Source organism: Poromitra crassiceps (genome assembly GCF_964638095.1).
Source record: "Poromitra crassiceps genome assembly, contig: HAP1_SCAFFOLD_1224, whole genome shotgun sequence".
NCBI lineage: Eukaryota > Metazoa > Chordata > Actinopteri > Beryciformes > Melamphaidae > Poromitra > Poromitra crassiceps.
Genome location: NW_028151186.1, coordinates 10,616 through 22,500, shown reverse-complemented (window position 1 = coordinate 22,500; position 11,885 = coordinate 10,616). Strand labels below are relative to the sequence as shown.

At 45.4% G+C, this 11,885-nt stretch overlaps 1 protein-coding gene across 1 annotated transcript in view; it reads left to right on the top strand.

The window, feature by feature from the left end:
• LOC310771784 (F-box/LRR-repeat protein 2-like) overlaps positions 1 to 10,046 on the top strand; it is a 22,391-nt gene extending 12,345 nt beyond the window's left edge. Inside the window, exons 4-14 of the mRNA XM_083664308.1 lie at positions 944 to 1,018; positions 3,744 to 3,838; positions 5,245 to 5,409; positions 5,775 to 5,901; positions 6,341 to 6,415; positions 6,597 to 6,727; positions 7,525 to 7,585; positions 7,717 to 7,761; positions 8,150 to 8,206; positions 9,087 to 9,299; positions 9,924 to 10,046. Coding sequence (XP_083520434.1) covers positions 944 to 1,018; positions 3,744 to 3,838; positions 5,245 to 5,409; positions 5,775 to 5,901; positions 6,341 to 6,415; positions 6,597 to 6,727; positions 7,525 to 7,585; positions 7,717 to 7,761; positions 8,150 to 8,206; positions 9,087 to 9,299; positions 9,924 to 10,031 — 1,152 coding nt within the window. The 3' untranslated portion in view covers positions 10,032 to 10,046. The remainder of the gene's footprint in view (positions 1 to 943; positions 1,019 to 3,743; positions 3,839 to 5,244; positions 5,410 to 5,774; positions 5,902 to 6,340; positions 6,416 to 6,596; positions 6,728 to 7,524; positions 7,586 to 7,716; positions 7,762 to 8,149; positions 8,207 to 9,086; positions 9,300 to 9,923) is intronic.
• The last annotated feature ends 1,839 nt before the right edge of the window (positions 10,047 to 11,885 follow it).

Genomic DNA, 11,885 nt, shown 5'->3' with positions numbered 1-11,885 from the left:
GCCATATTTTGGGGATGTCTAAGAATCTGCCTTTGCTCTTGTAGTAAATGTTATCCAACGTATGGTAGCTTGAGAGTTCATTCCACCAGTGAACTACAGCTGGGGGATTGGATGCTTTCCAATTTAAAGCTATGCATTTCCTAGCTGCCAACAGGGCAAGATCTATGTATTTACTTTGAATGCATTGTTTTTGTTTGGTTGTTTGTCCAATAGTCTTGTTTGTTCTTGGATTATTGTGTATCTTATGCAGTTTTCTTGTTTTGTTTTGTTGTGTTTTGATGTTCTTTGTGGGGGATATGGGATATGATAGTCCATGTATGTCGTGTAAATACCTCATGTTCTTTCTTAAAGATTAAAAAAAAAAAAAAAACGACTAGTCAACTACTAAGCACAGTGTCGACTAGTGTGTTGACTAGTGGTTTTACTAGTCGACTAGTCTGTGAATGCCCTAGTGGACAGTGGTCCATAGAGAGTCATACAGTGGACAGTGGTCCATAGAGGGTCACACAGTGGACAGTGGTCCACAGAGGGTCACACAGTGGACAGTGGTCCACAGAGGGTCACACAGTGGACAGTGGTCCACAGAGAGTCACACAGTGGACAGTGGTCCACAGAGAGTCACACAGTGGACAGTGGTCCACAGAGAGTCACACAGTGGACAGTGGTCCACAGAGAGTCACACAGTGGACAGTGGTCCATAGGGGGTCACACAGTGGACAGTGGTCCATAGGGGGTCACACAGTGGACAGTGGTCCACAGAGGGTCACACAGTGGACAGTGGTCCACAGAGGGTCACACAGTGGACAGTGGTCCAATGTGTCCTTTGAATTTCAACCACATATCATGATCAACACGCTCACCTCCCACGTTCCCCCACTGCTGTCTGACCCACTTGTCTTGTCTGTGTCTTTCCACAATCTGTCTCTCTCTCTCTCTCTCTCAGGCATGGAATGTTCTGGCCCTAGATGGCAGTAACTGGCAGAAGATCGACTTGTTCAACTTTCAGACAGACATAGAGGTGAGTTGTGTGTGTGTGTGTGTGTGTGTGTGTGTGTGTGTGTGTGTGTGTGTGTGTGTGTGTGTGTGTGTGTGTGTGTGTGTGTGTGTGTGTGTGTGTGAGTGTGTGAGTGAGTGAGTGAGTGAGTGAGTGAGTGAGTGAGTGAGTGAGTGAGTGAGTGAGTTAGCGAGCGAGAGAGAGAGAGAATGTATTTGTGTGGGCACACTAGCATGCACATGAATGTGTGTGTTCGTTGAGTAGCATTATCAAGCCCACTGCCCAGGGCTTAGTGTTGGGTCAGTAGGCTTTGGTACTGACTGTCTGTGACGTCACAACTGATCCTCTGTCCACTGAGTAGCCCAGGTCATATTAGGCTCTGTCTCTCTCTCTCTCTCTCTCTCTCTCTCTCTCCCTCCCTCTCACCCCCCTCTCAATTCAGATTTATTGGCGTGGCAAATTAACATTTATGTTGCCAAAGCATGGCATGGTCAGCTGTAGCTCAGGAGGTAGAGCAGGTTGTCCACTAATCGCTTTGGATAGAAGAGGCCGGTGGTTCGATCCCCACCGCCTCCAGTGTGCATGTCGAAGTGTCCTTGGGCAAGATACTGAACCCCAAATTGCTCCTGATGGTGTGCCAGCACCCTGTGTGGTAGCTTGCCGCCATCAGTGTATGAATGTCTATGAATGTGTGAATGCGTGAATACTCATTGAATACTCATTGTAAAGCACTTTGAATAAAACCGCGATATAAATGCAGGCCATTTACAAGGTGTACATTACTTGTACATTAACATAAAACGGAGCAAATATAACACAACAAAGAGTAGAAACCAAACAATACAACTATCACAGCTATACCAAGGAAATCAATCTGTCTCTCTTTCGATCCCGTTGGGGGTGGGGCTGTCAGTTCTGTGGGGCAGTAGAGACAGTGGAGCAGTTGTTTCTGACCTGTGATAGCCTCGGGGGTTTGCTGAGGACACTGGAGGGCTGGTGCACCAAGCTCCCTTGTTGTACTGTACATAGGTGGGCCCAGATACAGGTTTGTAGAGAGGATGAAGGTATTGACTGCTTAACTTCATTTTGGGATAGACTGATTAAATTGGCCACTTGGAAAACAACAGTAGACATGTCCATGTAAACACAGTCCACATGGAAAACATGTGGACTGATCCAGGCACTCGTCCTGTCCCGCCTTGACTACTGTAATGTCCTATTGGCGGGGCTACCTGCCTCGGCCATCCAACCCCTCCAACTCATTCTAAATTCTGCTGCCCGTCTGGTGTTCAACTTACCTAAATTCTCCCATGTCACTCCCCTTTTTCGTGACCTTCACTGGCTCCCCATCTTGGCCCGTATCAAATTCAAGACCATGGTACTGACCTACCGTGCAGTTCACCGGTCAGCCCCGCTCTACTTACAATCCCTGGTCAGCTTCCAAACATCCCACCGTTCCCTCCGCTCCTCCACCTGCACGGCTCGCCTCGCCCCTCCATCGCTACGTGGCCCCGGGGAACGCTTGTCTCGTTCAAGACTGTTCTCCTCCATGGCTCCGCAATGGTGGAATGAACTTCCCCCCTTCGTCATGCTGGCCGAGACACTGCCGATTTTTCGCCGGAGACTAAAAACTTACCTTTTCGGGCTACACCTGGGTCCCTCCGGAATCGGTTAACCCTTATTGATTATATATGGTTTTAGTTATGTTTTCATTGTTTGTATTTCTCTGAATGAATTGTATTGAAATGTGATGTAAGTCGCTTTGGATAAAAGCATCTGCCAAATGAAATAAAGTAAAGTAAAGTAAAACATGTCCATGTAAACACAGTCCACATGGAAAACGACAGTAGACATGTCCATGTAAACACAGTCCACATGGAAAACATGTCCATGTAAACACAGTCCACATGGAAAACGACGGTAGACATGTCCATGTAAACACAGTCCACATGGAAAACATGTCCATGTAAACACAGTCCACATGGAAAACGACGGTAGACATGTCCATGTAAACACAGTCCACATGGAAAACGACGGTAGACATGTCCATGTAAACACAGTCCACATGGAAAACTACAGTAGACATGTCCATGTAAACACAGTCCACATGGAAAACTACAGTAGACATGTCCATGTAAACACAGTCCACATGGAAAACTACAGTAGACATGTCCATGTAAACACAGTCCACATGGAAAACTACAGTAGACATGTCCATGTAAACACAGTCCACATGGAAAACTACAGTAGACATGTCCATGTAAACACAGTCCACATGGGCACGCCTAGTAGACATGTCCATGTAAACACAGTCCACATGGGCACGCCTAGTAGACATGTCCATGTAAACACAGTCCACATGGGCACGCCTAGTAGACATGCTGAAAAGCGAGAGCGGCACCTGAAAGCCTGAATTGCTCAATGCTCACCACACCATCCAGATCACCTGTGGCTTTGACTTACAACTGAACATTTAGCCCAGTGTGATGTAGTGATTGTATTCTCCATGTATGTACATAATATAACTGATTATTGATTAATGTACTTAATGTACTCCCTCTCTCTCCCTCTCCCTCTATCTATCTATCTATCTATCTATCTATCTATCTATCTATCTATCTATCTATCTATCTATCTATCTATCTATCTACATATCTGTCTGTCTGTCTGTCTATCTCTCTCTGTCTGTGTCTTTATATCTGTCTCTTCTCTCTTTCTTTCTGTCGCTCTCTGTCCCTGTGTCTCTCAGGGGCGGGTGGTGGAGAACATCTCCAAGCGTTGTGGAGGCTTCCTGAGGCAGCTGAGTCTGAGGGGCTGTCTGAGTGTAGGAGATGCATCCATGAAGTGAGGCCCTATTTGTCTCTCTGGCGCACACTGATGATGTAACAAGTGTCGTTCTGCTTTGACTCTTCTCACAAGTCAGTTTGGTTCCTCCATAGTCTTCTCTTCAGTGACTCTGTTTAAAGTCAACTTCAACATGCGTAATGCTACTTGACGCCCAACGGATTTTATTATCCCTCTGGCGCCGAAGCCATTTTTTTTCCAGCCATTTTGGTCCGTCTGGTCTCCTTGTGTAATAACGCTTACAAGTATAACCTCATCAAGTAGTGATAGACATCTTTTTTTTCAGGACAACCTGCACTAGCATAATATGTATGCTGCAATGATGTTACATGAATGTATAAATTGGTATATGACATAAAGACAAAAGAAAAAAACAAAGCGGAAATTGAATCTCACAGACATTCAAATCACACAGAGAACAATAATAACAAAGGTTTTTGGCAATTGAAAATTGTTCCCCCAAGTCTTAGTGATCATGGAGGGGGAAACAATTTACGTTATTAGTTGCACACATCAAAAACTATTTACAGTCCTTTTATTTTTTCACCCAATAGTCTCCAAAAGGACATTGTAGTTCAAGGCTGGATTGCAAAGCTTCTGAAAGGGCTGCAATCACACCGGAGCCATCCTATTAAGCTTTCAGAGGAAAAAACACTGAGTGAATCATACTGTCCCAGAGATATGGTACTCAATGTAATATTCAGAGTATATTCTTGCTACCACATATGATATCGCCAAGAAATAGGAGTCTCCCTATTTCTAACCCTCTCTCCCGCTGTGATTAGTCATTTCTTGTTAATCTGATATAATAGTGATACAAATCCAATGGCTGTAGCAGATGAGATTTATTAACATAATTCTGGCTTTTATTGAGGTTTTGGGGGCCGTTTTGTTTTTCTTTGAGGACCTTGGGGGTCCAGGGGCCAGGTCCGGCCCTGGGGCCACATTTTGCCCATGTGTGTGCTAGAAGCTCTTCTTTGTTTGATGTTGATTTCATTTCCTCACACAGTGTGACAGTGTCACAGTAATACAGTGTGCACAAAAAAGAAGAAGAAAAGAACAAAGGCAATGTAATGCTGTTCTCACATGAAACTATTGTTGCACCTCTAGATCTGTTGATGTTACATGCTTTCCCTTGAAGGTTTACATCGCTCTTTATAAGGCTTTCATATAAGAGCAACATTTTAAGATGAGCAAATAGTTGGGCAATAGCTGTGCGAGAAACTCCAGAGGGATTGTAGATAACTCTGTAACAGTTCTCTTGATTGGCTCCAGAGCAACTCCCAGCATCTTGTTGGATGAAGCGACACTGGAGTGACTCCCTCTCTCCCTCCCTCCCGTTCCACTCTGTTTGCCCCCTCCCGTTCCACTCTGTTTGCCCCCTCCCGTTCCACTCTGTTTGCCAGGACGTTTGCTCAGAACTGCAGAAACATTGAGGTGTTGAATCTGAACGGCTGCACCAAGATCACAGACAGCACCTGCCTCAGCCTTAGCAAGTTCTGCTCCAAACTCAAACAGCTGGATCTCACCTCCTGTGTGTCCGTCAGCAACCACTCCCTCAAGGCCCTCAGGTAACACGCGTACACTCGCCTCCACCGTTGCCCCTAGCAACTAGCCCTGGGTCGTGCGCCATAACCCATGACCCATAACCACAACTCTAAAATGGCCCTTTTCACTGTCCAAACTGTCACTTATCCATTCAAGCCCCTCCTCACAACGACTGCATATGCATAAGATCTCTCTCTCTCACACACACACACACACACACACACACACACACACACACACACACACACACACACACACACTCCATTCTAAACTCGACTCTACAGTGAACTTTGAGAAGAGGGTCCATTTACTCAAGTGGAATATAAGACCTGTTTTTTTTATGCTTCATTTTGTGTGTGTGACTGCGCGTGTGTGTGATCATGCTCAGTGATGGCTGCAGAATGCTGGAGATGTTGAACCTGTCATGGTGTGACCAGATCACGCGTGACGGCGTTGAGGCTCTGGCTAGAGCCTGCACTGGTTTACATGCACTGTTCCTCAGAGGCTGCACACAGGTACAGTAATGTAAATGTACACGCACACACGCACACACACACACACGGCCATCTTTTGCCTTCTTGATCTGCATTTTAGGAGCATAACAGGCCTAACCGAAGAGGAGACGATTCCTCTCTCTGTCCCCAACCAGTCTATTTTCCAGCACTTGGCTGTTGTTTTTCACCGTATTGGTGGTTGTGTTTATTGTGGATGTAGTGATCTGTGTGCTGCTGGCATTTTCTCCTACTTCTCACTGTGAGGTGCCAACATTTCCACTGCTTTAGACCTGCTCCTCTTTTCTTGCCCAGAAAGCAATGGAAAGAATCCCACGCATCACCTACCTACCAAACATGGTGCACAGTAGTCCCATACTGTATATGCCTTATCTTGACACATACACCCACAGACACATTATTGATCTGTGCCTTGATTGACAAAACTATTTATTTGATTCAGTTGGACGATGGAGCATTGAAACACTTGCAGAAACACTGCCCAGAACTCACCACCATCAATATGCAGTCTTGCACAGTAAGTAAAGAATTTGTTGTGGGGAGGGAGGGAGGGAGGGAGGGAGGGAGGGAGGGAGGGAGAGATTCATAGAGTGGGTAAAGTAGAGTGAGTAATGTGTGAAAGATGTGTCTATATGCCTATATGTTTTAGTAATCTGTAGTGTGTGTGTGTGTGTGTGTGTGTGTGTGTGTGTGTGTAGCAAATAACAGATGATGGCCTGGTCAGCTTGTGTCGGGGATGCCACAAGCTGCAGATCCTCTGTGTGTCCGGCTGCAGTAACATCACTGATGCCTCCCTCACTGCACTGGGACTCAACTGTGCCCGACTCAAGTGAGATCAAACGCACGCACGCACACACACACACACACACACACACACACACACACACACACACACACACACACACACACACACACACACACACACACACACACACACACACACACACACACACACACACACACACACACACACACACACACACACACACACACACACACACACACACACACACACACTGACATCAACAGCTTGCCTCAACCTTTACCCATATTCTCCCCAGGCACTCTGACTACGATCATTTTCAAAAATGGACTAGAATCAAGCAAGTACTGATTCTATATAGTCCCATGTGCATTCATGCTTCTGCAAGTACTTAAAATGGCCAAAGTCAGACGACGTTATGAATTGTGAACAAAACATCCTACATCTTGGTACACAAGTATTTCAAATACTGTACATTCAAAAAAAGTTAGTATTGAATTTGTTCAGCACAATTGTAAAATACTCTGCAAACCAAAGGTGTGACTAGCTTCTGTTTATAGTCTGCTGTTTGGCCCCGTCTGGACTCTGTGACCTCCAAATGCACCCCACTGAGTCCTGCAGTGCTCTTCAGTAGCCCTCCCCATATCCTATAACAGGCTGAGGATCCTTGATTAAGTGTTGTTAAGTACACTTACCCACAATCACCCTGTGCAATGTTTACAGCGGAACCTTCACAAGTGTGTGTGTGTGTGTGTGTGTGTGTGTGTGTGTGTGTGTGTGTGTGTGTGTGTGTGTGTGTGTGTGTGTGTGTGTGTGTGTGTGTGTGTGTGTGTGTGCTCGTGTGTGTGTTTGTGTATTCTCAGAATCCTAGAGGCCGCACGATGCTCGCATGTGACGGATGCTGGGTTCACTGTGCTGGCCAGGGTGAGTGTCATTTCTCTCTCATTCTTTCTTCTCCCATTTTCTCTTCTTTGAACCTTTTTGTTTGGTTTTAATTGAACGCTTTGGTTTTCATATCGTCTAACTAATTGATATGTTTTTTGTTTTCTTCACAGAATTGCCATGAGCTTGAAAAAATGGACTTGGAAGAATGTATTTTGGTAAGAGAGGATTCTGGCAATATCACGCTCGATCATGTTTTATCTGCTGGATTCTATCTGGTGGATGTGGATGATTTCATTGACTTCAATCCATTTGCCCGGGTTTAAATTAGAATATATGACTGATGTGAATGAATGTACAATGACAGGGCTATTTCTCCCATGAAGAAGAAGAGTGAGCAGTCCTCTCACTTCAGTAATTGAAAGTATTTAGACAGTCAGAAAGCAAAGAGGGAGACACAGGAGAGAAAGTTCTGGTGAGATTCAAACATAGACTCAAATATGGAACATGTGGATCCAGAAGCTGTGGACTGATCCACTCCATCGTCTCCAGACATTAGTGCATGCAACTATACGCTGATCACTCTTGTCCTCCCGCTCTCCTCAGGTGACCGATAACACCCTGGTTCAGCTCTCTATCCACTGCCCTCGCCTGCAAGCGCTGGTAAACATTTCTCTATGCATTTCTGCTTTTGTGTCTAGTCCCGTCTCTGCCTTTCTGCGTACCTGTGACAGCCGTGGCTGAAGTCATGGGTCGTCCGCTCGTCCGTATGTCTGTACGTACGCATTCTCGTTAACGAGATCTATTTGGACTCAAGGAAGAACTGATTAGATTTTGGTGGTCAAAGTTCAAGGTCACTGTGACCTCACGTCCATGCCATTGTCGTTGATGCAATATCCCAGGAATGCCTTGAGGCAATTTCTTCACATTTGTGGCACAAACATCCACTTGGACTCAAGGATGAACTTATTACTATTTGGTGGTCAAAGGTCAAGGTCCTCTGACCACACACAAATGTCCAATAGGGTCAAATGACGCCATGATGACATTTTATATCTGAGAAAACGATCTGGGGTCATTCTACAAAAACGACATAAGCGCTGTAAAAATCCTTTAAATTGACATAATAACCACATTCATTGTATTGATTTGACCACCACATACTTGTATGAGTCCACGCTCTTCACTTCCTCTCCCTGGATGACAACCAGGACAGGGGGGCTCCTGTTCCTCTGGTAGTCCACCTCAAGCTCATTGGTTTTGCTGATTTTGAGCTTCAGGTGATTGTCGTTGCACCATGTGAAGAAGCTCGCTCTGAGTGAAGACAGCATGTTTATCACTGGAAATGATTCACTTTGAAGGAAATTAATCAGATTAAATGCCTTCAAGGTTTTCACTACATATATTTTATGAGTCTGGACAGACATGGATGTAAACTGCAACTTGGCTTGTTGGGGCAAAGGTATACAACCGGGATGCAGTTATTTGTAGTTGTCCATGGGTATCTCTATGTCTTCACTCTGGTCCCCTGTACCCCGGCCAGTCCCTGTCCCACTGCGAGCTGATCACAGACGACGGCATCAGAGCTCTGAGTAGCAGTGCCTGTGGCCAGGAGCGCCTCACGGTGGTGGAGCTGGACAACTGCCCCCTGATCACCGATGTGACTCTGGAGCACCTGAAGAGCTGCCATCGCCTGGAGCGCATCGAGCTCTACGACTGCCAGCAGGTCACCAGGGCCGGCATCAAGCGCATCCGGGTCAGTGGACATCATGGGGGCTATAGGCCTATTTCACATTACACCCAAAGCAGCCGTTTTGTGTCGAACACAATTTATATCAACAGCAGGAGCTTTCATTTTTATATTGTGTTACTTCCTGCATTTTTGACACAAAATGGCTGCTTTGGCTGCATGTGAAATAGGCGTATAGGAGCTTTTTGGTCGTGTAGGGTCTGATCCTTTGAGGGTTTGGAGCTCCAGTGACATTTTTAGCTCTCTTGTCTGCTCAGGTCTACTCTGTTCTACTCTACTCTCAACAAATTATGTAGATTACACTTGAGTTGAAGAGAAATTTAATGGTTTATTTATTTATAAAGCATTTTGTACACAAAGTGCTTTACACAAGGACAGAATTATACAAAGAAAAGAGTATTAGAAATGAGAATAGATACAGAATAAAAATGCATAAAAAGAATAAATGTCAAGTTGCATATTAGGTAGTGCGGAACAGAAAGAATTTGAGCCTAGTTTTAAAAGTGGTCAAGTTGAGGCACTTCTCAGATCTTCTGGAGGTTTGTTCCAGCTACCTGTACGCTCTTGGGTTCAGTGCAGCTCTTCAGTCTAACTCCTCTGTGATTCTCATCCCTCTCCCCCCCCTCACAGGCCCACCTCCCAGAGATCAAGGTCCACGCCTATTTTGCTCCGGTGACGCCCCCTCCCTCGGTGCACGGAGGTGGCCAGCGTCTGTGCCGCTGCTGCATCATCCTCTGACAGTGGAGGGCCAGGGGGGGCCACCTCTGTCTACAGGTCCTGCTGCTCTGAAAACGGGGGGATGGGGGTGGGCGTGGGGGGGCTGGACCCAATCACTGCTCCTGATCACTGATCGATACACAGACTGATCACCACGGCTCGCTGATCAATTGAACCCTCCCCTCTGCTCTCTCCTCTTGCTCGCCCATCAGCATTGCAGCAGTCTGCTGCTCAAAGCCTTGGGGCATGGGGGGTGGGGAGAATATGGATGGGTGGATTCTCTCCCACTGTCTCTCGCCTTCTCTCTCTCTCTTTCTCTCTCTTTCTCTCTCTTTCTCTCGCTGTCAGAACTAATAAAGGTTCAACCACCCTCATCCTGCTCCCCACCTCGGGGCTTAGGAGACTGCATCTGGACAGTTGGAGATGAGGATGGAGGAAGCGAGGACCTTTCCTTCACTGTAGTTGATGAGGCAAGCAGAGGGGGTGGGGGATCCGAACAGTGGAACTACAATGCATCATGTTCAAAAAAACAAAAAACAAAAAAAAGACAACATTGTCATCTCGGACAACAATTCACTCTATGGAGTATCATCTCAGCCAACCCCATGACACCTCTATGTGACCATCCTGTCATTCATTATGCTTTGACCAATAGACACGCAGCACTGAGGAAGAGGAGAGCTGGGTTGTGGGAAATGCAGATCTTCTGGATGTAAACGGTGAAGCTGCTGGGACGTCCCCCTTTGGCATGGCCCGCTCACCCTTCTAGTGTGGAGGAGGGGAAAAAGAGGAAGTACAGAACGGGACATGTGACATTTTTGTGCACCTGAGAATCTTCTGTTGAGATTTTGTTTCTGTTTGTACAGAGAATGTTTTGCAATGGGAAAAAAAGAATTACAGTTATGGCAACTCGCGTAAGATTGGAGTCGGCCTACAACAAATTGTTATTGTTATTTTCTCTTTTTTTCCAGTGCTTATTGTAATTGTCCATGCTTGTTTATGCAGAGAGGGAGATATGTGTATCTTTCCTTTTTGAAATGGAAAAGAAAAAAACTTGTCATTTGACAGAAATGGACTGTATCAGTCAGACCCTCAGCATCTGATGGCATCACGTTGGCTTTGTGTGGACTCTGGGTCTCTTTTGTGCACTGTGTGGTTATGTTGGGTCATGAGCCCTGTTCCCTGTACTACAGAAAAACTAATTTGAGTGGACAGGTGTCCCACCAACTAGTCTCTCTACTACTCTGAAATAAGATAAGCAACACTGATTAAGTCTTTCTACCTGCCATTTCCTATTGGGCTATAGACATAATTGAAAAGTTGTATTGCTGCATATATATTTGGATATCTACCAATGGTAACGTTTAATCTGAGACAATAGCAAGGGCACTATAAAATTTAGACAATCACAAGAATGTTTTTGAAAGTCAAGTTAGTGTAGTTTTCTGTGATTGGCAATTTACTTGACGATATTATGAATTGTCCTGATGCAGTAAACTCTGTCCATCTACTACTCCAAGCAGTTTCAAACACATAAAGAACTAAGAAGGATGAATTCTAGAGCAGATGGTCAATTTAGGCAATTTATTGTGGCACAAACAGAGTGACGTTTTGACACACAAGTGTCTTCCTCAGAGTCAAAGAACGATTTGCAAATATCATCTGACGCAGGTCTGGTGAGAACTGCCAATCCGGCATTATATGGCTCAGTAACTAGCTTCCATATTATTCCCACTCTTCCAATCCTACAGATGTAACGAGAGGAGTGTGACAAGAAATGACTGGGAGGGAAGCACCAGAATTAACAGTTCATCTCATTCTATACAGACACTCCTTCAGATCTCCAAGATCAGAACATGACAGTTTTGCCATGCA